The 25,389-nt window shown below is 44.4% G+C and overlaps 2 protein-coding genes across 32 annotated transcripts in view; one reads left to right on the top strand and one right to left on the bottom strand.

The window, feature by feature from the left end:
• Nucleotides 1–12,783, bottom strand: part of LOC128886199 (probable serine/threonine-protein kinase DDB_G0282963) — a 28,791-nt gene extending 16,008 nt beyond the window's left edge. For 2 of the 4 annotated variants that reach the window (XM_054140858.1, XM_054140859.1), the window contains exons 1-3: nucleotides 2,081–2,292; nucleotides 1,748–1,892; nucleotides 1,484–1,648 (exon numbers count right to left, since the gene is read on the bottom strand). In XM_054140858.1, the coding sequence (XP_053996833.1) occupies nucleotides 1,484–1,648; nucleotides 1,748–1,892; nucleotides 2,081–2,142 (372 nt within the window). In that variant the 5' untranslated portion in view covers nucleotides 2,143–2,292. Of the gene's footprint in view, nucleotides 1–1,483; nucleotides 1,649–1,747; nucleotides 1,893–2,080; nucleotides 2,293–12,176 lie in introns of those variants that run through there. The other 2 variants (XM_054140861.1, XM_054140860.1) reach the window with 2 other exon arrangements.
• Nucleotides 12,784–13,282: 499 nt separating this feature from the next.
• LOC128886204 (longitudinals lacking protein-like) overlaps nucleotides 13,283–25,389 on the top strand; it is a 56,804-nt gene continuing 44,697 nt past the window's right edge. For 26 of the 28 annotated variants that reach the window (XR_008459781.1, XR_008459780.1, XM_054140889.1 and 23 more), the window contains exons 1-6: nucleotides 13,283–13,443; nucleotides 16,039–16,235; nucleotides 17,136–17,530; nucleotides 17,618–17,858; nucleotides 18,152–18,329; nucleotides 20,860–21,000. Coding sequence is in view for 26 of the 28 variants with exons in the window: in XM_054140889.1 (XP_053996864.1) it covers nucleotides 16,062–16,235; nucleotides 17,136–17,530; nucleotides 17,618–17,858; nucleotides 18,152–18,329; nucleotides 20,860–21,000 (1,129 nt within the window). In the remaining 2 variants the exon portion in view is untranslated. Of the gene's footprint in view, nucleotides 13,444–14,411; nucleotides 14,558–16,038; nucleotides 16,236–17,135; nucleotides 17,531–17,617; nucleotides 17,859–18,151; nucleotides 18,330–20,859; nucleotides 21,001–25,389 lie in introns of those variants that run through there. The other 2 variants (XM_054140871.1, XM_054140870.1) reach the window with 2 other exon arrangements.

Raw genomic sequence — 25,389 nt, 5'->3', positions numbered from 1 at the left:
AAAGTGATAATGGTTGAGTGCCACTGCAACGGCAGGTATGGTATGTAGTAGTAGTAGCTTGATTGCTGGACAATGGAATCTAACGAGACAGGGTTTGAAGACTGTCTTATTGATCTCGCGAAAGTGGAAAGCATAATAATGGAACTGTCCATTCATGATTTTGTAAAACATGGGCGTTCAACGATGAATAACTGTTAGATCGAAAAGTAATATCGGGTTCGCTATTCAAAACAAACGAAGCGATCGACTCGAGGTTTTTTGTTCGTTCGAAGAGATGCGGAAGCATTACTATAAAAATAAATGCAATTATTACCTTGCATTTATACGCGGAGCAAAGGAGAAAATTGTATTTATAAATGCAGTACACAACGCAAGTTTATTGTCCGATTTTAAACGGTTCGAATAGCCGGTCGATCTGTTCTATGATAGATAACGATGCAGCGGTGTGCACATAACGTACCAATGCATTTTAAGTACTCCAGGAAATTGTCCAGAAAGTAATCTGTTTTTTTCTTTACATATCCCTTTCGAAAATAAAACTGTACTTTATTTTATAGGAAATACGCGTAATCATTCCTTTGTTCTTGACCGAGGGCTTACGCGAGTTTACGTTTTGGTTGTTGCAAAATAGGTTAGAAACGCGAGGGAGGGCGCGCACGTTCGGCCCAGTAACTAAACGAATACCTTCGGCGAACGGTGGTGGTATCGCGATTGAAAGAAAATTAAAGTGCGCGAAAGGGAAAGTGGACATTTGAAACGCACACGACTCCTTTAGCCGTGAATGTACCGTTATTTATAGCGAGTACCGAAGGGAACTGAGAACAGGGAAGGGGAATACGAAGAGGAAAAGGAGGATTGCGCGCCTAAACTGTCCAAACGAGATCTCTGTGTTTACCACGTACGCCGAGGATCTGTGGCGCCATCTCGAGCATCACCGCGAGTCTGCGTTATCGATAACGGATTCAAAATGGCACACCAGAGAAGGATACCTATCGACCGGTAAAACAGAATAGCTGTATCGTGCGAGATTCGACGATGCCGAAGAAGTTAACTTCCGACGGATGTGCAGGAGTCGCGAAACTGGAGAACCGGCCGAGCGAGTTAATTCATTTTCGCTGTCGGTAAAAGTGTTTCCGAAAGTTCTCCTCCGTTGCGAGAGAATACGAAATAATGCGCAACGAAGAGAAAGTCACCGTCGTTTCTTCTTTCAACAGACAATAACGCGGTACACATACGAGCATTGTATTAGGTTGTCCAGAAAGTTCGTGCCATTTTTCTAAGAAATAACACACGTAAAACACGTACGAATTTTAACATATATTTATTAAATTACATAGGTGAAATTTTGTTCCACAACCTTTCCACCTTTTAAGGGATGTAGGCATGTTATTTGTTCTCAACTAGTTCGATATATTCAGACCTGTACCACCTACCAAAAATCGACATAGACTTTCCGGACAACCCAATAATTTGTAAGGCTTACCTGAAGCTCTGCTTGAGAGACGTCGATCTCACCCCTGTAGACGAACTCTATGATGAATTTCAGGTCGTTGAAACAAACGTCCTGTGGCATAATGATCGTCGGGTGCTTGCAAGGATTCGAAAGCAGAAGCTTCTGAAAGTAGGAACTGCACGCCGACAATACCACCTGCGCAAACAAAAGGAGGCATCGAACGAGAATTAAGTGGATCCCAGTCTAATACGATCGTGACTATGTCGACGCCGCGCTATGCAACGATTGGCTCACCTTGTGCGCCTTCAAGGAAGCTTCGTTGCATGCCAGGGTGACGTCCACGAAAGCTTCCGTCTGTAGGAGTTGATGAAAAACGGACGTCATGTTGGACTGGTAGTTGTTCCAGCGCAGGCAGTAGTGCTGCCCGGCCATGCCTCCGCTGCAACAGAAACACCAAGGAAACGCTCTTTCAGTTATCTTTCCAGTCTCTCCACGCTTCCTAGATTCCACGAAAAGTCATCGACGAGTTCGTTCCGCATCTCGCATTCACCCTACGCACGCATACACGCAACACCGTATCTTGATGACATTCCTCCTTCGAGATCGATCCGCGAAGCGGAATAGTACCTGTAGTGCACGCCCCAATAACGATCTGTCTCCATGAAATATTCTTTAGTGTTCGTTTTCATCACTGTTATGCCAAGATATCGGCGTCGAACGATACAGCATTTAAGCGAAGGCGGAGAAAGGAAGGCAGAGATCGGTGGAAGGTCTCCGACGAGACAACGGACTGGTAGAGATGGACAAACTACTTATCCGAATATTAAGATAATCAGCTTTGGATCAGTTGTCGGTTCGTCCAAGTTGTATATTTTTGGTCGGACGAACGAAGGAAGGATTAGAAACCGTTCGATCAACTAATTCCTCCAACGAAAACTTGACCATCTCCGAGGACTGGTCATGAAGAATACGGACACGAAACACAAAGTGACGTGGACGGAAGAAAAGTACTTGGCGAAATCGGTTAGGTGAGGTATTTCCGGTGAGGCAATGGGTAAGACAGAGACAGGCGCAATTTTGATCAGAATACAAAATTCGAGTAAGAAATATGAAGATATTCGGCTTTCGGTATTTTATTCGAGTAAAAGTTATAATCTGGATTATACAACGATACTATATTTACGTTGAACGAATGAAAGCTTATCCGAACAACTGTTCGATGAAACGAACGTCGTCTATTATTCGAATAAAATCTTGCCCATCTCTGCGGATTGAATATGGGAAGAAACGTGGACACGAAACACAAAGTACACGAAGAAGAAGAGTTTCGCACGAAATCAGGAAACACTTTCGCGGCAACGATGATCGACGACCGACACCAGGTTCTTCGAGTTCGCGATAAGGCGCGCGGGCGACGTTCGACTGGCCGGAAAGACGAAATCGAAAGGGAAGAGCGATAATCGAGCCGTGTTATTCGCGAACCGTAAGTCCGTTAATTTTTCGTTGAAAATTTACAGGTGAGAACGAACGTATCGTCACGAATCGACACCACAAAAGCAAACGAAGAAGTTCGGGCGTTGGTCTGTCTCGTAACATTCACCTGTTCTGTGGATCGTGCTTTATCTGTCTCTATCTATGTGACTCTTTATACAAGCCATTCCGTCGTTATCTATCCGTAAGAACACGGACTTTTATCAGTTGCTTAGACGTGTTCCGATAACGCAAGAACTTTAAGCTCTCGTCTCATCTCTTTTCGCTTCTCGTCCCGTTCGTCTCAGACTCTTTCGTTTTCGTTCTCGCTTCAGGCCGTTGTTTACGCGATGAAAATGTAAATACTAACGATTCTTTCGCTATCGAGTGCCAGGAAGGACGCCAAGGATTCTGTACAGGTATTCTATCCCCGAGGATTGCTTTGGTCAAGAGTATTTAACACTCAAAGGGTTGTTATTTATGGAGAACTGCTTCGAGTTTACCGTCCATACTCGCGCGGAGGTCGCAAACGAGCGAGGCGGCAAACGAGCGCACCTGGTGCATTTACCTGTCGGTTTTTGCCTGCAATTCGTTAACCGTATATTTTAACCGCGCGTGCGTACTTTCGTCCAGTTTCGTATTCCCGACGAGTCCAACGATACTGTGTATGGATACACGCGTTGTAATGTACGCGGCCCGATATCTAGAAATTGGGTTAACTGGTATACCGTTTCAAGACAAACTGATAATGCGCGATAACGGACGTAGAATGACGACCAATAGACGTTAGACGATCGATCGATTTCCTTCGTCGTTTTCCTTCTTCGTGAATCGCGTCACCGATACGCGAACAAAGCGATGGAAATCAACATGGTACTGGATAGGAATCGATAATGAATGTAAACTACTAATATGTGAAATATTCATCAGGTGTTTCTGGAAAAGTCCTGAGCAGCGCTGGAACCTGAGTCAAAAAGAAGAGCGGGCTGTCGATACATCGGAGAGCTTCGCGTTGATCGATTGTACCGCTATCGCCAACCCGATCGAATCGATCGATACGCTTTCTCGACGGTCGATCTTTTGCGCGTGCGCGAGTTTGCCGGTCTCGAAACAGTTTTACGCGGTTTCTCTAGAATTGTGTAGAGGCTGTTTCAAAGTTAAGCTGTTGAATTAGGTTTGCTTATGTCGTTTGGAAAGAGTTCATTTCCCACGTGTTTTGGAAAGAATATCTTTATTTCATTACGTAACACGACAACGAAACATTTTTTGTTGTTATATTTCTATTCGCAGAATACACTGTTCGATCGTTTGATTCTGGAATGCGCTGTAGAAATCATTTAACTATTTTCACAGATACTTTCACTGATATCGAAGAGCAAAACAACCACACGCACGCCGCGCCACAACGACTACAACGCACGCAAGGAATTTACCAAAGATGAGTAAGATTTGATTCAAATAATGGATAACGAAGATTACTCGATTGCACGACGAGACTTTTATTCGTTTGTTTCGAATTCAAATTTCGATCAATTTCGATATTTCTTTTTCCATGCAAAAGTTGTACTCATCTTTTGGATCCATGAATTGGACGAGTGAAGGAAAAAGCGCGCGAAACATATGTGAAACGTTGACCGTGAAAGAGTGGGGCGACTGTAAACTACTTTGGAGCGCGTGACGTTAAACGAGCAGCGAGGCAACCGTGGACGCGAAAACAAGCGTACGTGAGGGACCGAATGACGTACGAGCGTAATGTAATGATCTGAGATATAGCCACCATTGATCGGAACGATGTATAACAGCGGCGTCCAAAATCTTTTAAGAATGGAGTCGAAGTAATTACAAACACTTCCTTGTTTTTCCGAAGAATCCCTCTCAAGTAAAAACGTGCTATTTAAAAGTCATACGAACGAAAAAAAGTAAGTGCGATTTTTCTATCTGGAATGTCGAGTCGTTTCACTCTGTGGCCAGTAACGTTCACTTACATTACGCGTTCGTGTCGAGAGGCGTCGAATCCCTAATGAGCCTAGATGACCGCTAGCGCGTAAGTATATCGGGCGAGCGCGTTTGGAAATCGGCAAGAAATATCGCATCAACGGACGACGCTCATCCCTCGAAAGCGACGTTCACGCTTTCTTTCGCGGCCTCGAAGAAGGACACTGCGTTGGTCTCTCCCTTTCAGAGAATCCTCCCTTCCCCGACGTTCCCTTCCACGATTCATCTCAATTTTTCTTCGAGCTTTTTGTGTCCAATTTCACCTCGCCTCCCTCGGATCCCATCCTCTTTCTTTTTCCCGTCTGTCTCTCTGCCATTCGTGGAGTAGACGAGCGCGCCTGCCGCGCACCTCCCCCTTCATCTACCCCCTGGTATCGTTCTCGTTCCATCTTCTTCTTTTCTTTTCTCCCGCCCTCTTTGTCCCTCGGTCGTTTCATCGTTTCTTTCTCGACCCTCCGACGTCTCCCGTTCCCTCTTTCTCCGCGCGTTGGCTCCATTTACTCGTTCCCTCGTTCCCTCCCTACGACGAAGACGCTATTTTCTCGTGGCCCCCTTTTCTTCCACGGTCTCCGCCACCACCCTTCTCTCTTTTTCTCCTCTCCCGTAGTCTCATCCTCCTCTTTCCTCTCCACTCATCTCTGCTACGCCCTTCTCTCGCTCGATGGGAAGCTGTGCGCTACCCTCTCTCTCTCTCTCTCTCTCTCTCTCTCTCTCTCCGTCCTCTCTTCCACTCCCTATACTACGCGCGTTTCCTTCTCCTTGCCGGTGCGCGTTTTACGTTTTTCCAACGTTATCGACGTTCTTCCTCGACTCTTCCCGGACTTTTTCCTTTCGTCGTACCGTCCTCGAGACGACCAACCAGCTCTTTCTCCGGGAAAACGTAAGCGGAAACGACTTTCCCCTCCTCCTCGCCTTGTGCCCGTTTCCATCGCAGATCCGCGTTTCCAAGGAACCAGCTCTGAAATCTTCCAGAAACTGTTTTCTCCGGTTCGTTTCTGTGTTCGTGTTTCTTCCGTATAGATGTTGGATGATAAAACGCGGGACTAATCAAATTTGCATCGCTACCGGGCCGGGCTTTACATAAACTAGCGTCGACCTTTGCCTTCGCAGTGGCTACCGATCCTCGAGCCGTTTTTGAAACGGACCGACGATCCTTTCTGAACAACGTTGCGACTGCAAACCAAATCTCGATGCGGTCATTTCTTTATATTACACGTTTAACTTTTCGTTCCGATGTGAAACGCTCTCGTCTACTTTAGCATCTTGTTTGTTTTCTGTATTTCATCCGTTTGTTTCATTTGTGGCGCGACGCCAACGGTGTCGATCCATTTAATCGTCATAACCAAACTGACCTGCGGTTGTCGTGGAACGGAGAACGGGTGAAACGGTAATGTTTTTCGTCCATGCTTCTTTCGACCGTTCTCTCCGGAGTAATTGTAATTATCTGACCTGTGCTCGTATTCCGATCGGATTACTTGACACAATGTCTGAGCAAGGTACGTAGCATCTATTTTTATCGGGAATAAGAGACCGTATGCGAGGAAGTCGCGTTAAACAAAATGTGGCTTCGAGGGACAGGAGGATACGGAGAAGAATAATACAGCAAGAGGTTCGTTTCGATTCGTATCCGCGGCGGTACCAACCTGTCCTTTAGAGATGAACGTTTCAACGACGCTTTCTATCGACTCTCTCTGCAAGTACACGCTCCGTCATCGAAACGACGTCGATATCGATTTACGGTAATACACTGACGTTTTTCGTATCCCGTGAGATTGAAAGTAATCGATAACACCGCTCCGTCGAGGCATCCTTGAACCGATCGTAGACGCGAACAACGGTTCTATCGATGTAATGATAACGAAATATCGGAGGGAAATATGACTGCGCGCAGCCTGTTCGTAAAGACGTTGGCGTCCAGCGAGGATATTTTTCTAATCGGACTGAGAGGACGTAACGGTTTAGACAACAGAAAAAACATAGAATGTAAGGCATGTAGGTACGCAACGTGGTTCAAATTTATGGCTAGCACTCCGTACACGACAATAGACGATAAACATTTTTCTCTTGAGCGTATTTCCCACAGTCCGAACAACGCATTACCGCGAGCTCTTTCCAGACGCGTTAAACACTGCGAATCTCGTATCGCCGCTAGCGACTCCCAGACGGGTTAAACTGTTAAAGGGTTGGAGGAAAAATGATAAGGGGAAGAAGTCTGGCTACGAAGACGAGGGAGTAACGATCGGTGATCGAGACAAGTTGTAGCAGTCCTAATTTCCGTCCTGTCTGTACCGTAAGGCATAACAGTACCGCATTCCAAATGCCCTTCGTTTCTTCGTTTCTCTCCGTTCACCTTTCCGAGAGAACCGGGCTCTCTCGGCCTCTCACCTGTTCCCCTTCGCCCTACCACTTGGAAGAGTAGTCGTATATAGTCGGAGTCTCGGCTCCGTTCTTCCGACCACCTTTTACCTCCCGCCATTTTCCTCCGACTCCAACTACGACTCCGTATACGCTGTATACGCAGCTGGTTTCGAAGGGCAGGAAAGGAGTGGAGAAAGAAACGTAGCCGTCGATACGGGGGGGGAGGAGACGGACCCGGAAACGCCAATTTCACTGGAACTGGAGGAGAGCGGAGGAACCGACACGTGGAGACGCAAGAAAGGGGAAAGGAAAGACACGGGTCTATATCGAAGTAGATACTGCTTTCGATAGTCCTATTATCGACGTTCTCTCGAAATCCATCGTAGAAAGGTTCACGCTAAAAGAATCCCTGGATATATACGAAGGCCATCGGAGGGGAAAACAGGAAGTGTGCTCGCGGTAAGTTGACGACTGACGTGGCTAATTCCGAAGCTCTTCTCGTTGATCGACCCGCATAAATACGAGTTTAGTTACAGAAGTTTTAGTACACGATAGATCAACGTCAAGTTTGTTGGAAATAGATATCTTCTAACATTGTCAGTTTTTTCTCCAATAATGAAGTGGAGAGCAACGTCTAGGCTCGTTTTAAACGAAAAACATGAAAATGCGCGTACGCACAGTTACCGGAGTGAAATTTGTGCGCTGCGTAGAATATATAACATCCGAGAGCAACTCGCCGCGCGTTTCATCGTCCATCGTCCGACGTCCTGTGCTCCTCTCTATTCTATTCTTATAGAGGAAGGATAAACGAGGGTTGAAAACCACCCCCGAGATCCACGTGATCAGGGTTCCGTCCCTTCGGAGGGTGCAACGTAAGAGGGTGACGTGGACTTGCCCAAGGTCGCACGTGGCTTGCCTAGAGGGATCTTTTTTCTCTGTATGTAGCTACAAGGGTGCGCAAACTTTTTTTATTTCTCATTCGGATACACCATCAACGAACAACTATCGTTTGTATCGTCAAAGAAAAGCTTTTTCCTCTCGTCGCGTCGTTTGTACTACGAAAAAGTATGATTCCTTACGCGTGGCAAACTAACTGTACGATAACGAGACGTTATCGTCCGAAATTTGTAATTCGTGGTATTATTTCAAAGTATTTTCTCGATAGTTACATCGATAGTGGATCCCGCTGGTCGCCGAAGGAGCCTGGCGAAGTTTCCAAGGAAGGAGAAAGGAGCAACGCGGATGCGCAGGAGTAGTCGACCGAACGGAAACTACGGCGAAGAAGGGAGAGCTGGAGAAAGGGTGAAGAGAGGGTGGCGAACGACGGATAAGAGAGTCTCTTTGTGTGCTCGTGTACAACGGAGGGATGAAAGCGGAGGATGAAAAAGCCGGGGGACAGATGGCCCTTTCAGACAATGAGAAACTCCGGAGATAAGGGGAACGCGAGCGAGAATCTAAGGGGAGAAAAAGAAGGAACAGCAGGGAAAAGGTTGGCGAGAGAAAGAAGATGAGGCGAAACTGCTTTTTTTTTTTGAGATAGCAACGAGAAGGAACTAAACGAACGATCGTTTTCTGCATGCGAGAACACGTTCGATGAAAATGAATATTTCGATAACTATACTCGTCATTTCGATTACGAGATTATATGGATTCGTCTAATCACAGGGATTCAACGCTCGCGTGAACTCCAAGTTGGAGTAACTCTTTTTCGTCGATCGTCGTTCGAATACCTTTCTCCTTTTACCGCTCTCGAAGCGTTCAGGTGTTTGTAAAAAATCCTAACAACCGCCGTTCTCTTCGACGTTGTTTCAAACAACGAGTATCTCGATCGATAGACGTAAAAATAGTACATAAACCGCGCGAATTAATATTGATTTAAATATAGAAGCTTTTTACGTAAGTAACTCGAAGAAAGAAAAACGCGAGAAAAATCGAGCAACAAAGTTCCCTCTCTCGAATCTCGTTCTTCTGTATCCCCTGCGCCATCTGTCTTTGTCCGTCTTTCCTTTTTCCTCTCACGTCTCGGTCGTATTAAAGAAACAGGATGTGCGGAGCGGGACGAGGAACGAGGAAGAGAGTAGGGAGAGAAAGGCAAGAGGGTTGGCAGCGGAAAAGAGCGGTTCGGGGGAGTAAGAGGAGACGAAGGCGAAGCAGGAGACGACGCCAACGACGACGAACGAACGAACGAACGAACCAACGACCGAGCGGAGGAGGTGACGGAGAAGAAGGAAGAGCTGCGGTGGTGGTGGTGGTGGTGGTGGTGGTGGATATGGAGGTGAAGGTGGTAGCGAGGTAAGGAGGCAGGAAGGAGAAGGAAAAGGTGGGTAGAGGCAGATCGAAACGCAAGAAAGAAGCGAGGTTAGGGTGGTAGACAGGATGCTACGAGGGAAGTCAAAGGGTGAAGGGAGGAAAAGAAGAGGAGTTCGAGCGAAGCAAGAGAAATTTCTTGCCTTCGTCCTCCTTCCATACTTCTTCCGTTGCTGAGTCAGTCCGTGCAGCGTCGAAGAAGACGGATAGAAAATAGAGAAAAATGGTGGAGAACTGTCCGAGAGAACGGTAGAGCTGAAAACGAGGACAAAGAGAAAATGACAAAGGCGAGAGGGGCGTTCGATTCGATTGGAAAGGCAGGCAGAGAGGCCTCTTTCCTTTTACCAGCGTTTTCTCCGTATTATGCTCCATACTTTCCGTTGTTCCTATGCGCGCGCGGTACGGTCATGCACACATGCAAACCAGTATGCATCTATACTCGCGCGATACGTACAGCCTATCTAGAGAAATATGCATTTACCCGCGTTCTCTTTCTTTCCTGTCTTCCTTTGCGTCCATTACCTGTCATTCCTCCTATCTCTGTTCTTAACACTTGCACGAGCACTTTTTCGCTTCCTCCCTCCCTCTCTCTCCTTCCTCCCTTCTGCCACCTCAATTACTATACGAGGTTTCGCGTTATGTGGCTCTATGCTTTTGCGGCGAGAGGGCAGCTTTATACGTGGGTGAACGGGAAAATGTCTTTTGAAACCTTTCTAGGTCGCTCTCGATCGCCCCACTGTCAGTCATATACACGCGATTCCGCTCGCGGCCTCTCGAGAAAATCGTCGATCTCTTCGTGGTTTTCTTTTAACGACGCTACAAGATACTATTACAATGATCGTGTATCGACACGAAACTGAACGTATTCGTCGAAATGACGCAATAAAAACGTTCAATACATAAACAAATGGTATATCGTTCTCGTTTTCGATTAATCTCTCACATCTGCAAGAACGTGTTGCCATAGATAATGTGAAATCGATACTTTTGATGCGTGAATAAAAATGGTCCCGTGATTTCTACACCTCTTCCCATGTATCCTACCGATACTTTTTAGATGCATCGCCATGTGGCGAATATATGTTCGAATATTTGCTGGCGGTTGACGGTAATTAATCTTGTCAACGATAAATCGTCGAAAATATCCGCGACTTTTTAAATATGCCTTGCTAGTATTATCGATAACCGAGAGTGATTCAAACGTTCGTTTTTATCTCTGTTGTAGCCGGTCGTCCTCCGGAACACGATCCTTGAATCGTTCTAAGAAAAAATAGGAAGGGAGAGAGAAGAACGGAGATGCAATGGAAGGGATAGAGAGGTGGTAAAGAGAGGGAGAACTAGAAAAGAAGAGAAAAGGTGCAGTTCTCTCGATGGTTACGAACGCGGCAAGGCCGAGAGAAGGAACAGTAAAATTGTGGAGAATGTGCACGCGCCATCAGGGTGGCCTAGATTCAGTCAAGACCTGCTTTCTAGGCAGCATTTCTCTTTATCATCGGCACCGCGAGCACAATGTATAGGTAAACCGTTGGTTGCTGTACGATCGCAGAGAAAATCTCAGGTGCACGAAATACTCGTACCAGTTACGTACGATTGTCATCGATTGATTTTTGTAAACCGTTTACCAATAAGTCGATAAACAATGCGCATTTGTACCCACGGTTTTGTGTCGTAAATATAAAACATCGTCGTACGGTTTCGACGATTCTCATTATCTTAGCTAGATAGCTCGCCTCCGTTTACTCTCTCCTTTCCCGTTCCTTCCTTTCGCAATCATCCATTGGTAACGTTAAAGAGAAAATCCTTCGAACAATTGATCGCGCTAGCACGTCTTTACCTTAAACATTATACGTTCGCTTATGTATCACTATAAAATACAGTGTCTGCAAAAGCTTTACGGAAATCACTTTCTATTATTCTAAACATAACCTACTCGAATACGCGTGAACGTTGACAACTAAACGATAATCAACTATTCGAAATATTCTAGGATTCAATCTACGAGCAACTACACGCGAAAATGATATAGTAGTTATGTTTTCCTTGTGTTTAGCTATGTAACGCGCGCAAACATTAAATAAGTGTTTCCTGCGCATACGTAATCGTTGATTATTGGACAGTTATCGTGCACGTGACCTACCGTAATCGGCGACAGCGTTTCGAACGTGCACGCGGCAAGTGTTCCAAATCCTCATGGAGAAGCCACGAGGTGCGCGTGGAGGGACGTCGTTTAATTCGTCGCTTCGTACGACAGGTCGTTAAACGTCGTAGATCATTGTCACGCACACCTATACGAGTACGCACACGCCAACTGACCAGCTGGGCGAGATACACCGGGAGTAGTCGAAAGTCAAAACAATACGCGCGGGCACGCGTAAATGCGACGCGGAAATATCAGCTACCGAATCCGGAAAGCATTTTATTGACTCGAGAATCCGTATTACTTACGCTTGAATACTCTTTTAGATCCCTATTACGTCGAAATGAGTCACGGAAACTATAGAAACGTTTACGTGTCTATTTACTATCAAACGAAAGTGTTGTTTGACGATGTTTATAAATAAACTGAACGATGAAACTCTATCGTTGCACTTACCTTACCATGACAACCGGACGCACGAACAAAATCACCACTGGAGAAAAAGTTGAGCCGATTCTTGGCAACTCTGTGCCAAGGTTCGCGGGAGACACTCACTTTTGCTGTAGTTATGACACTCGATGTATGCACACGACCACGCACGAGACGATATTTTACGAGGAATTCTCACAAAACGCGTATACACGCGATGACACACGAATGATTGTCAGTCGCCGCGTAAAGCACGTACCGCGCTGACGACTGGCAGCTGTCACTCTCTCGGTTTGCCCGTGAAAACGTCGCGGCACGAAGTGGCGTAGCGAATCACGGAGAGAGACGGACAAGGGGAAGGAGAAGGAGAAAGAGAAAGACATAAATGCACACTAGGGGGCACCGTGATGGCGGCGGACAGCCCGTGTTCCGTTGTGTTCCGTTGCGGACGGTGGCGCAAAGCGATTAAGCGATTTTGTTGTGGACCCCGATTCTTCCCTTCGTCGGCTCTCTCTTCCCGGCTTTCCACTTCTCCTGCGCCGCCTTTCGCCTCTCCCGCCTGTCGCTTCGGCTGCGCTATACGATAAACGCGCCCCTCAACGGAAATCAGCCTTACTCCCCACTACGTTCTCGCGAACCCCTACCTTTACGGTTTGCCATGACGTTACACCGGCAAAAATCAGGATTGTATCAATTTTATCTCTTCGCGGCTTGCTAACCTTTTCTCGTTGTAAAGGTTTGATCGATGTATTGAAAATTGTCACAACTAATAACGCCTATCGAGTGTCAACGTTTCAAAGGATCTTTTATCGATACAAGTTTGAATTACGCGCGGTGTATACATCGCTGGTCGATATATTTATTCTGATTGGCAGAAACTATTCAACGTAAATTGTCGTTTTACGGACTGATTGTGTAACGAAAGACATCGAATATTACTTTGTATTTTTCAGGATATCAAGAGGTGTTCGCTATTATGCCGCGTAAAAATAGTCACTAGGTTCTAAAAATCTATCGACGACCCTGCGCTAGACGGCCGTTCTCTTTTGCCCCACTATTCGTGCCTGGATGCGCAGAACACTGATTTTCCTCTTCTGCGCCGCGTCTCCCCACAAGGGGCATACTGTTTCTGTGCATACCCGGCTATCCCCTCGCAGAGCGGGTCGATCGTTAACGCGTAGCACCACGGCCATTGTGTAAAAAGAATCCACGACGCTCGGTTAGTGTACGCTGAGGACGGGACGTGTAGTTTTCCAAGGTTTCCTCGTGTGATATTTAGACTGTGCCAATAGAGGTGAGTAACGCACGAATATGTATTTTGACTTGCGTTCTAGTTAATTTTTTCTTCGGATTGTGTTTCTATCACTGCGAAAAGTTTTGGGAAAATCAGGTCGCCTCACGATGCCAACAATAACGCGGTTTTGTCGTACAAGCGTGTCGCACGAGCATGAGAGAACTTAGGATAACGATGTTCGAAATTTTGCGTGGAAGTGTTTGTTGCGAGGTTCAGATGCATTACAAACTTGTTCGTACATAGAAGTTTTCCAAGCGCGTTTTCGGGAGTTTTCGCCATTTTGCCTTGGCCGAGTCTACGGAGTCGGCCATTACGTACGCGTGCCAGGTTGAGGTCCAGGGCCGGTTAATGACGTTGAAGTAACTTTGTACTTTTTTTTTTGTTTAATTTATTCCTTTTCATTGAATGCGCATACAAGTGTGTTTACATACACATGTCTTCTTACCTGTTTATTTCTTTCGTGATGGTAGAATTGTGACGCTATGTGTTTTATGTGTGATAATAAAATTGACGCCTCTTCTCTAGTTTTATAAATCGGCTAGTTTTGTTTATAAACGATTAGCTTTCCAAACGTTTCGTTACCGTGATACTACGACAGAAGTTAATTATGTTCGATAAAATATGGTTAAGCCGACTAGTGTATTTTATTTGCAAAAATTTTCCCACTACGTAGTCAATTACCATTTTCATCGATTACTGTTTACTGTAAGATACAGCATTTTTATTCATAAGAAAATAGTTGAAGTTATTTTCATGTAACGTTAAATTTCACATCAAGCTTCATGCAGGCGTATATTATCAAATCAAAATAGAGAAGCCGTTTTATCTGCAGCGTCCTCTAGTTGCGATTTCCAATCACGACGAGACATCATAGCTTACGGGAATAGAGCGCATGCTCGATAGTTTCCTTCGTTTTTTCTTCTCTCGTGCCCTCTTCCGGGGAAGCCTGCGCTCTCTGACGGTCGATGTACAGGCAAGCCTAGCAGGCGTTGTGCTACGCCATTGTTGAAAAGGGCAGCGCTCGAGGCGCACGCCGAGCTTGGACGCTTACGCAGTTTTTCACTTTTCATCGATCCGTTGCTGTGATATTAGATTGTTTTATACTCCTTATTAGGTGAGTGTTACAACACGTAGTTAGTTATTCGTTATATTTGAGTGTTTCGTCAGAGCTTGGGAGAAAATTCCGGAAAATCTTAAGGTGGGGTGACATGGCGCGGGCGGATCCTCTATATACTTTTGAGAAATACCAGCTTGACTGTGCTATTACTCTAATGAAATTTCCCGATTAAGTAAACGTTTGCGATTTTCGTGTGTTGTCCAGGCGGTACTTTTAATGGGAAATTTCAATATAGCCGAAAAATTTTAGATTGTATATTTTTCCTTGCGAGCTTTTCTTCTATCGCCATTTTGTCCGGGCGCGACCTCGCAGACGGCCATATTGCGATCCACGTCTCCTCTCCTCTCGTGGTTTCCGGGGGCGGTGTGAGGAAAGTGCATCGTTCTTTTTCGCCGGTCGGTAGATGTGATTGAAAAAATTATCTGTCGCTAATTTGTTTTGTTTCACACACGTTGCCCGGCGCCATCTGACGTAACATTCGATTCGAGATAACAATATAAATAGATTATGCAATCGCGTGTAAGCAGTGAATGCTCTTCGCTTTATTTCGTATTAATCTCTACACGCGTATACTCGTCCCTGTACCCCACCCCAACCGCGGCTGAAACTTACGCGTTGCGCATGTGAGGCGAGTAATCGATTTTCCGTTTTATTGCGCGTCAATGATGTAAACTTGGGTGACGTGAACTGTTACATTTCGCCCTGTATCACGGACTTAAATGTAGTTTCCTAATTATCGTAATAAATTTCGTTTCTGTCGTTCACGTTTTTTGATGTCGTCTACTTATATATGATGATATACGTTTGTCATTCAGGTATAGTTACACTAGACAATTTTCATCGATCGAAAAGAATTTTGAAATCGGTACTTACATAATTTAAACATTATTCAAACTGTTATGCTTGTAATTTTCAAGCTTTTCAAAGTAGTAACTCGGTAATGTCGAATTTGTCTATCGAATTAAAAATGTACCTTCGTAGTTGGTCTCACGTAATCGATTTATCGCGTTAGATTTTTCCGTGGTTCGGTATTATCGTTAGGGTACCGGTGAATCCAGCAGACGCCCCTGACTTCCAGGGGCCTCGAGCCAGTGCGCAAGTCAAGCGCGCAGCTCGGGCGCAGCTGCGCATGCGTGATGCTTGCGCGTCCTCCTGCATCATCCCCACCAAATCGTCCATTACCGTTATGAGGACACGCACAAAGGAAAAGGCCAGAAGACCGATTCGACCGACGCGCTTGCATCGTACGGCCATTTTGGAAGCTTCGGTGCTTCCTTGCGGAGCTTTTACCGCAGCTGCGTATCGATCACGAACATAGTTAAAACTTATCACTTCTTCCGTGTATTTTCGAATCATCCGGCTCGATGTTCACGTTAATCGGGCGTAGAAAAGCTAGATAGCATTAGGCTCGGTCGATATTGTACAACAACGGCTCTTTCCGTCTGCTCATCGCCACGGTGTTTTTTCTGCTTGTACAGAAAAGAGGAAACTGTAAGAAAAAATGGAAGACGACCAGCAGTTCTGCCTTAGGTGGAATAATCATCAAAGTACGCTCATACAGAATTTCGACACGCTTCTCGAAAGCGGGACGCTGGTTGATTGCACTCTCGCGGCGGAGGGGAAATACTTAAAGGCCCATAAGGTAGTTCTTTCCGCGTGCAGTCCCTATTTTGAGGTGAGTTTATTCTTCATGTGTCTGTTACTAATATATATTGCTTTTTTTTTTTTTATTGATTCGACTGTACACGTAATGTTCCTCTCGCGGTTAAACGGTGCATAGAGTTTAATTTCAAATAAAAAATGATTAGATATTTAATTTGTATAAGATGTCACTTTATGTTGATATGAAATTTACGTAAAAAAAGTATAGATACGTTCTTGGTATTATTTGCTAGAAAGCAAACGTTTTTCACACGTATAGAAAATACGAGAAGTTTCGAGCTAAAACTTTGGTTATAAGTTTTCCTATTTCTATTGGCTAAGCATGGTTAGGATCTGTAGCAAATACTGGAATTCAAACTGGTGAATAGGGGGAACCTGAAATTGAAACAAGATGGCTGCCCTTGTTGAACGCTGCCTGGGCAGATGCCTGAGAGGCAGGGGGAGTGAAAGCCCAAACCCCCTCCTGGTTCCTCGTGATCAATACAGAGAAAGCAAGATGGCTGATTTCCAGGGCACTTGCCCTGGGATTTTACCCTGGCATGGGTGGGGGTGTTTGAAGAGGCAGTGCCTCAGCAATTTGAGCTTGGATGATGGAATTAAATTCTATTCGCTAATAAATTGCCACATTCAAAACTAAGCTTAGCCTAATGGAAAATGCATCTAATTCACACTAATTATTAATATCCTCGTTATACTTATTGTTTTGTTTGTTCTCACATTAGTTACACTTTGAGTTTTTGCGTTGCATTTAGGATTTGATGCTCGAAGAATTCAGTAATCATTAAATCCGTAAACCGACATCGCCATTTACATTTTTGAGCATTTTTATAACGAATTATAACTTTTACAAAAAATAGTTTGAACTTTGAGAAGGAAATAATTTAATATTCGAAATATTTTGTTTTCATTATAGGGCCTCCTCAGCGAACACTATGACAAGCATCCTGTTTTCATATTAAAAGATGTTAAGTTCAAAGAATTAAAAGCGATGATGGACTACATGTACAGGGGAGAAGTAAACATCTCCCAAGACCAATTGGCAGCACTTCTTAAGGCCGCGGAATCTCTACAGATAAAGGGTCTCTCAGAAAGTAAAACAGGTGGTAGCAGTAAGACGGACACGAGACAACAGAAGGTCGTCCCGCAAGCAACAGCCCCGTCGTTAGACATTCCACATGCGTCTTCCGGTCTTACAATAGAAAAGAACAAAGTTCCTAGGCAGGCGGTTCCTCCTATGGCACAAGGTTCCGTAGGGGACCTGCTTGAAGAGTCGAGCAGTCCCCAACTACCTAAGGGTCTCTCCTCAAGGTAAGAATGTTGAAAATAGACGACAAATTTTATGCTACATAACATTGATAGTATTTTAAATGAATCGTTTCTTGTTTACTTTTGCAGAGAGGGCTCGCAAAGTCCAACTTCAAGAAAAAGAAAGAGGTTTAGAAGAAGAAGCGTCGGTGAAGATACTATAGAAAATCACGAAGCCTCGAATTCCAGCGACATGCCCCAGCAAATGGGCGTTCCTGCGTTAGGAATCGCGCCCGTTGCTGACGAAAAAGTGCACGCAGACCCCACAGACACGCTTGGCAGGTCAGCTTTAATGACACAGCTGACGAAACCAGCGGACGAGATGTTACAGGTAAATGTTGTGAAATTTAATATCGATTTCTCAGCGTAACCTCGTCGATCGATTACCAACGTATAATGGAGGCAGTTATCCTAGCGTTCTGTTTCTTTCGCGCGTTGGTAAATTAACGAACGTCGTACTTTATCCTACTATTTGGTTCCGTTTCAATTTGATCTCATAGTGCGGAAACGGTGCGATACAATAATTCTTCCTTTTTTCTCAGCATGTGGATCAATTTTTCTACCGATACTATCCGAAGTAGCGAAGAAATTAATTTATAAAATGCCCAATGTTTCTTTGCACAGCTACCCTTGGAAAAGCCTGAGCCAAATGATAATCTGATCGAACCAAAATCTGAGTATCTCGAAGACCCGGAGGAGAGCGTCGAAGACCTGACACTAGATGACGATATGAATGACCTAAACGAAATGGAACAGGATAATAACAGAGCGGGACCGTCCCACGACCCCTCCCAACATCCTGGTAAGTTTGCATAAACATACACATTTTTATTTAAACGATGGTTCCGTTTGGCTAGTAATGTAGAGAAATACAGGGTATATTCGCGAAGTTACACGATGCGAATTGATTTCAAATTTCGCATACACCTCAAATTCATGTTGCTCAGATTTCTCCCGAAATTAATTTTTAATATACCGTGTGAACTATATGTGATATCTAAACGAATTGTATGATGGATACGAAACGATAGTGGCAATACTTCCATCCAGAAGAAACTTTGGATCGAAGCAGAGCTTTCTACCCTGGCATGTTACCGATAACGAGGAGATCGTTCTTCTTGTAGGTTCGAATTTTTGAAAATACTTTGATAACAGGATGAAAGGGACTCGTTAATTGGTGAACTCTAGCTTATTCCTCGCGATCGTTTCGTTTATTTGTTTTAAGTATAAACCGGGCCGTGCAATGATTGGCCGACACTAGCTTGGGTTTCCTCGTTGCAGGTGGGGGGGCGGGAGCGCGGTCTCGGTCGAGAGGGAATTTGGGTGGTGGTGGTGGTGGTGCCGTCTGGGCGTCCCATTTCCTCGAATGTAAAAAAGGTCCGAACACGAGGCGGCCACGCCCAGACGTTGACGTAGGCGCGTTGCTTAATTCGCTGGCAAACAAACAGGGCAGAAAGTATAGCTTAGACTCCGTTAAAATGTCCCTGGAGGCAATATTGCAGCAGGGGGTTAGCACCACTCAGGCATCAGAGATGTATGGCATTAATCGATCGACCCTGCAGTTCTATTTGAAAAAATTGAACGTCGTCCGAAGGAGATGGAGGCAACAACCTAGTAACCTGATCCAGCCTAGGCAGTCTTAGTGTGTATGCCTTACAAAAAGTAGTTTGTGTAACAATGTTCAGTGTTGAGATTTGGCAGCGAGAAATGCCACTAATCGATGAAACGGCTTGTTCAGCTGCTCCGATCTGTTTGTAATTCCACGCGGCGTTGTACTTACGTTTGCTTCCTTCTTTCACGGAATATTTACTTTTCACATAATAGCTGATAACGATCAATAGAATCCATAGCGAGTCGGAAGTATTCGTACACCCCAAACTGTTGACATCCTTTTAGAATAAATATTATAGGATCTTTGACGATACAAAAATACACTATTTTAACCAAGAAGTACATGATTGCTTTTAACAAACAATTCTGCTAAAACATGTAACATTGTTTGAGAATCTAAATATATAATACATTATAATAGCTCAACGAGCGCTGCAGATAAAATAGACAGGATTACAAGTGGAGTCCAATCGATAAGAAGCTTCCCTATTCTGCTATACTTTTTTGCTTTATACTTATTCAAATATTTTAAGTAGCTAGCCATTTGTTGTATTGAATTGGTATTTTTACGAGAAGCTTAACAAATACAGTGTACATATTTCTCGGTCAGGATTCCATGTAATTTTATTCTGAAAGTATCTGTCAGTTAAACGTCAGCAGTTGAGAGAGAACGAATACTTGAGCGATTCACTGTATATGCGTGTATTGTGCCAATTTTTGAGAATTAGTATACAGCGCCGGTACGAAGCATTCTTATCACGTAACCATAAGTTGCGCGATGATAATGTCGATGTTTTTATTCCTCTTAAACAAGAAGACAAATTGTTGATTATTTGTTTTTATGGGTAATTTGTTATATCGTGTGCTCCGAAAAATACAGGGTTTAGAATTCATTTTTTGAATTAGCACCGAATCGATATATCGATCTATTCCAATCCGACGAGGAATTTTTATCGCTCTACAAATATATATTTCGGGTTAGTTATTGTTATGCGTACATACGAGTCTATATATACATGCAGTCACTGTACGACGCAGTAATGAATTTTCTAGTTGTACGACCTGTGTTTCGAATGAGCCGTTTGCGTTTGCATTAACCCTTTCACACTATATCATACAACTGCGGAAGGGTTGAATTCAAGTGCGAATCAGCATATACGATCAGTGGTGTACAAAGTATCCGACTGTGAAATAGCTTAAAAACTATCAGTATTATCTCTTTGTTCTAAGTGTTGCGGTAGGATTTATTAGGCGAAAGTATTCGAGGCGTATAAAGTGTTCGACGTATGTTTGTATGCGTGTATACGTATGTACGACGACAACGGATCGCGTGTTTCATAGGTATATAAGGTTTCGTGTTATATTGCCAAATATTATTCTCGCAAGGAATAGCGGATACCGGGGATATGAACGACGGACTGTACCTTATGATATATCGTATATATACGTATAATACTATCAGGTTCACCTTTCCTGTAAAAGAAATGTGTACAATTTTTGATCGCGATTACACCCTGTATTTCACTATTTCGGATCGTCCAAGAATCCGTATGGTATTTTTGTTCTCGTTTAAATGAGGATGAACTTGTGAATAAAGAATCCCTCATTCCAAACTCTCTGATCGACTACTAATTTTCATTATTCGCTTTCTATTTAATTTCTTTCTCGTTCGTTTGTCTGGTGTCTTTGTTACGAGTATGGTTGTTTGCTTGTTTCGTTAGCAGGTATAGGTGCGTGGCACGTTACCGGCGATCGGAGTAACGCGGGAGGAGTTGTGGGCTCGGTGGCAGGAGCTCCAGGAACGACAGACGAAGTCTTTCTTGCAGCCCAGGAGGCCGCCCAGGCCCATCGCGATTCTCAAGGTAGGCTCACCCACACCATTTTTCATCAGCTCCTGCCCGCCGTAACAATAGGCACTCGATATTGGCACATACTAGACTGGTATCCGACAGGAACACGAACGCTCTTCGAATGTGTTAATCTCAAGGAGAATATTTTTGAAAATTGTCGGACGTACGATGGAACGAAAGATGGCTCGTTAGAACTGCAACACATTCTTAGAATGTTCGCTATTAAAACGGGAAATGAAGTAATACGTAATAACGCCGTAGCGAGAAGTGCCAATTGCGCAGGCGTGACAGAGCTCTTTTTTTTCTTTCACTGTCGAATAACGTGGTTCAACCTAGATGCCGGTACATTCAAGAGTAGCACGGTCTCTGAAAGAGCTTTTCACTTTTTAAACAGGGCATGTAGCTTTTTCGTTAATTTCTAAGTTCCTTCTTATCTTTGTCTTCCTCTTTATTTTTATCGCGATACCATGCTGCGAGGTTTACGAGAGAGACATGCCACGATTTCTTTTTTTTTTTTCTTTTATGTATATGTTTATTTCTTATTGTTCGTCGTCCTTCGGTATCTTCATATCGCTCGGTGTAGTATTCCAAGATAATGGAAGTCGCATATGCGCGCACGCTTTTCTTCTCTTTTTATTTCGTGGCTCGTCTTTATCGTTGGCCTCGCGACGCGATATTGCGACCTCTCTCTCCTCTGCAAGGAAAAAGTCAACCGTGCGGACCTCGCAGCTTCGCCGCGACCACCGACCAAAGGAAATACGAGACACGCTCTCGCATCTTTTGTATTATCGTATGCGCGTAATGAGGGAAATTCTTAGCAGCAGCAGTAGTAGTAGTAATTAGTAGTAGTCTCTGTCCCCCCCGAATGTATCGTGATTTCTCACGTTGATCTAGTCGAATACGCGCAGAAATAATTTTGAGACTACAGATGGAGAGAGAGAGAGTGAGAGGAAAAAGGGAGAGCGAAAGCTGCAGAATATTCAGAGTAGAAATCTGTACGTGTCTCGATCGAGAGACCTGAAAGTGAGCTTGCAAGAATCATTGCTATCGTAACACGGTTTGGTGTCGTAGAAATTTCGCATAATTTTTCATATGCCAGCGATTGATGGCGACGTTCAAGATCTGAAACGATATTCACACGTAATGTTTCGTTTTCGGGGCGTGACGTACACGATTATCGATACTTTCGTTGCTAGACAGGTTTCTTAAGGGTGTCCTCTCCTTTCGGTATAAGATTTTATTTTCATCTCACCACGGAAAAGAAGTTAGACGATAACTAACCCTTTGCACTGCGTCGTGAAAAACCACGCTTCGATATTAGGTACTAGGAGACGGGTTTCTCACACGGATCTACTTCAAAGATCCTCGATGAACACGAAGCAGCATCGTTTCCGAAAAATTCCCGGTTCTGGGGACGAAAGATTTCCTCGGATATCGTGCGAGGTCTGTAGAGGCCTACGGTAAACATAAGGATACGTATTACTCACGCGACAGAATTCAGTAACAGAATTCGGTAACAGAATTCTTCTCGCCTAACGGGGCCAGTATCTATGTAACGTTATTCTTTCTCCGATCGAGGAGGCTCGTCCAAGGATTGTGTCGAATAAAGTCGCATCACGGATTACATATACGATCCAATTTTATTCTCCCATGGTACGATATACGAAATAAGTGCAAAGGGTTAATTGTGTAATAAGTGCGAATTTATTGCGGTACATAAGATTAACAAAGCGATACGTTTAGGAAGCTTAGGAACTCGAGCGTGTATATCGCGACGAGTCGCGCTGTTGCTATGAGAAACTTAAGTCGAAGTAACGCGAGAGCTTGAGAAGGATATAACGGCGCGTAGTCGCGAGAGCTGCTGTCCTAGTTTTTCCTTCCTTCTTTCTAGAAATTGGATCGTAACGGAATATAGCCGCGATTATATTCCCTACCCCTCCATCGAATTTAACGAGAATCGCGTTCTCTATAGTTAGGACTATAGTTAAGGGAAATTTACTCCGTTCGGAATGAATGGAAAAATGAAAATACGATTCGAAATTTCAAAGTAGAAAGTTGATGGACGACGTGTTTGTGAACGAGGCTCCGTATTTCGTACAAGTTGGTTCGCGGAGAAGGCAAGCGAACGATTCGGTCGCCTCGTGGGTTCTCACGGAAACTTGTCGGCCTTGAGCTCGATAGGACCCCGACGGTAGTATAATTACGATGATAGAAATACCTGAGAGTCGTAGCCGAATAAACTATGCTAACTATGGTATCGATGACCGCGATATCGTCACGGGGAAACCATACGTCCAACGATTTATCGAAGCTCCCTAAGAGTCGTTGATCGCTTACGCGAGGATAAATTGTATTCCGTAGCGATAGGTCAGAGAAATTATGTAGCTGAGATGAATGGACGTTATCTTGAGCGTTTTAGGCGCGACGATTTCGAAGCCGACGACCTAGATTCGCGATTCTTCGCGTCGAGGCCCGTTGAACCCTATCGACCGATCAATAGGACCGATTACGTAACGATAAATCGCGGCGATTTACTTGAAACTCGGATGCTCCAGTTACGCGGACTTGCGAGCACCGAATGCGCGCTAAAATGGAGCGATTCTTTACTTCTGACCCGTTTTAAAGTTGGATATTTCGCGAGAACAGTAGAATAAATTTATCAAACAGCATCGTGAACGCGATGAGGCTTGTTCGTTAATTCCGGAACGCGCGAACGGGGCGAGGAGAAAGTGTAAAGGACCGTGCAGCTGTCGCTTCCTCGGCACGGTGCATCTGCTATCAGATGCGCAGCTGTCGTTGGCAGATGCGAGACGGGCTGGTGTTTAAAACTGATAGAAAAAGGTAGAGTTCGTTCGATGCTTTTTGCGCAACACGCGAAGCTCTTTTAGAATTGCACGGGAAGGGGAGAGGCGCCTAAGGAAACCTTAGAAATTTGTATGGTGATACGATAGGATTTTCAGAGAAGGGCGCTTTTACATGGGCGGTCTATATTTTTTTTTTTTTTTTAAAGAGATGTTTAGGGTAAATGGTCGCCCGAAAGAGAAAAAAGGTGATCCAACGCGGGATACAAGGTAATATCGGAGAGAGAGGAGCGACCTCTCCGTCAATGCTAGTCTTGCTACATTTATGTTCAACAATAATAGATCTTTGTTGGTACGTCACGGACGTAAGGAGTGTCTCGAACAAACGATTTTGTAAGATATTGTCGTATGGAATAGAATTTTTGGGAAGCGCTCGCATTGATGGGGACGGTCGTTGTTTTCACCGTCAGAGACTTGTTACCTTGAATCGATTTTTCGAGCGGTTTCATTGAGATTACGAAAAGGTGCGTCCGAGCAAATGCAAATTTGCACATTCCGTTGTCTTTGAACACGTTCCGTGCCGCGTGGGTTGTCGATTAAGGTGGATTTTTGGGAGAGTCGTTGGTCATTCGAGGAAAGCTTTTTAACGTGCACCGTGTACACATTTAACTGTATAGAGACAACAGAGATCACGAGACTCGCTATTTATCTCTCGCAGATACGAAGGGCAGAGGCTTGCGCCACCAATTCAGAAAGAAAGAGGGGAAAGTGTCGAAAGTAAGACGTCGTTGCGAGAAATGTTACTACAAGAATGTGAAAAAGTTCGGTGCCAGGATAGCGGCAAATTATACCCGGAAAGTAGCGACGTTTTGCGATGATTGTGACGGTAAACCTCACCTCTGCCATAAGTGCTTCTTTACGGTACATCACCATTGGGGATAATTGTTCTAAAATAAAATTCATTCAGCTTTACATACGGCATTCGTGTACTTTATCATCCTTGTATCTCTCGGTGCTTCGTTACGTAAGAACAAACACGCGTTGAACGAGTCGATCAAAGCGCAATATCGATGATACCGCACGGCATGGAACGTGTCAACGAATCCACTTGGTGTCCAGTTCTACCCAGTGTTGGGCAAAATTTAATTCACTATCACGATTCCCGAGTAATCGATAACCGTGATTTAACGAATAATCAGCAGTCACGATTAGCTCTGAATTCTTACTAATGACATACCAAAGTTAGGATGGTTTCGTAATTTACGATTACTGATTTGCTGCCCAACTCTGGCTCTACCACAGAAAAGAGATAGCACGCAGCCTGGATACATTTGATTTGATTAAAAAGAAGCTTCGGTTGAACGCTCTCTCGTAACACACTTTGTGTCCGCTTTGTCCCGTTTTCTTGGCGAAATATCGAGTCGCACCATGGTCTCGTTCGCGGGTTTTCCCACCTCGCTATTGTTTTTGTCGGCCACTAGTCGTGTACAAAAGCAGCGAAAACTAGAACCGGCGTTGCGCCACGTTATTTACAGTACGTAGAGGATTCCTATAAACGTAGTCGTTAGAGATAAAGAGGATACGAGATCCGGTGGTAACA

Source organism: Hylaeus anthracinus, unplaced genomic scaffold (assembly GCF_026225885.1).
Source record: "Hylaeus anthracinus isolate JK02 unplaced genomic scaffold, UHH_iyHylAnth1.0_haploid 11982, whole genome shotgun sequence".
Lineage (NCBI taxonomy): Eukaryota > Metazoa > Arthropoda > Insecta > Hymenoptera > Colletidae > Hylaeus > Hylaeus anthracinus.
The sequence above is the reverse complement of the archived record's forward strand: the minus strand, read 5'-3'. Positions and strand labels throughout refer to the sequence as shown.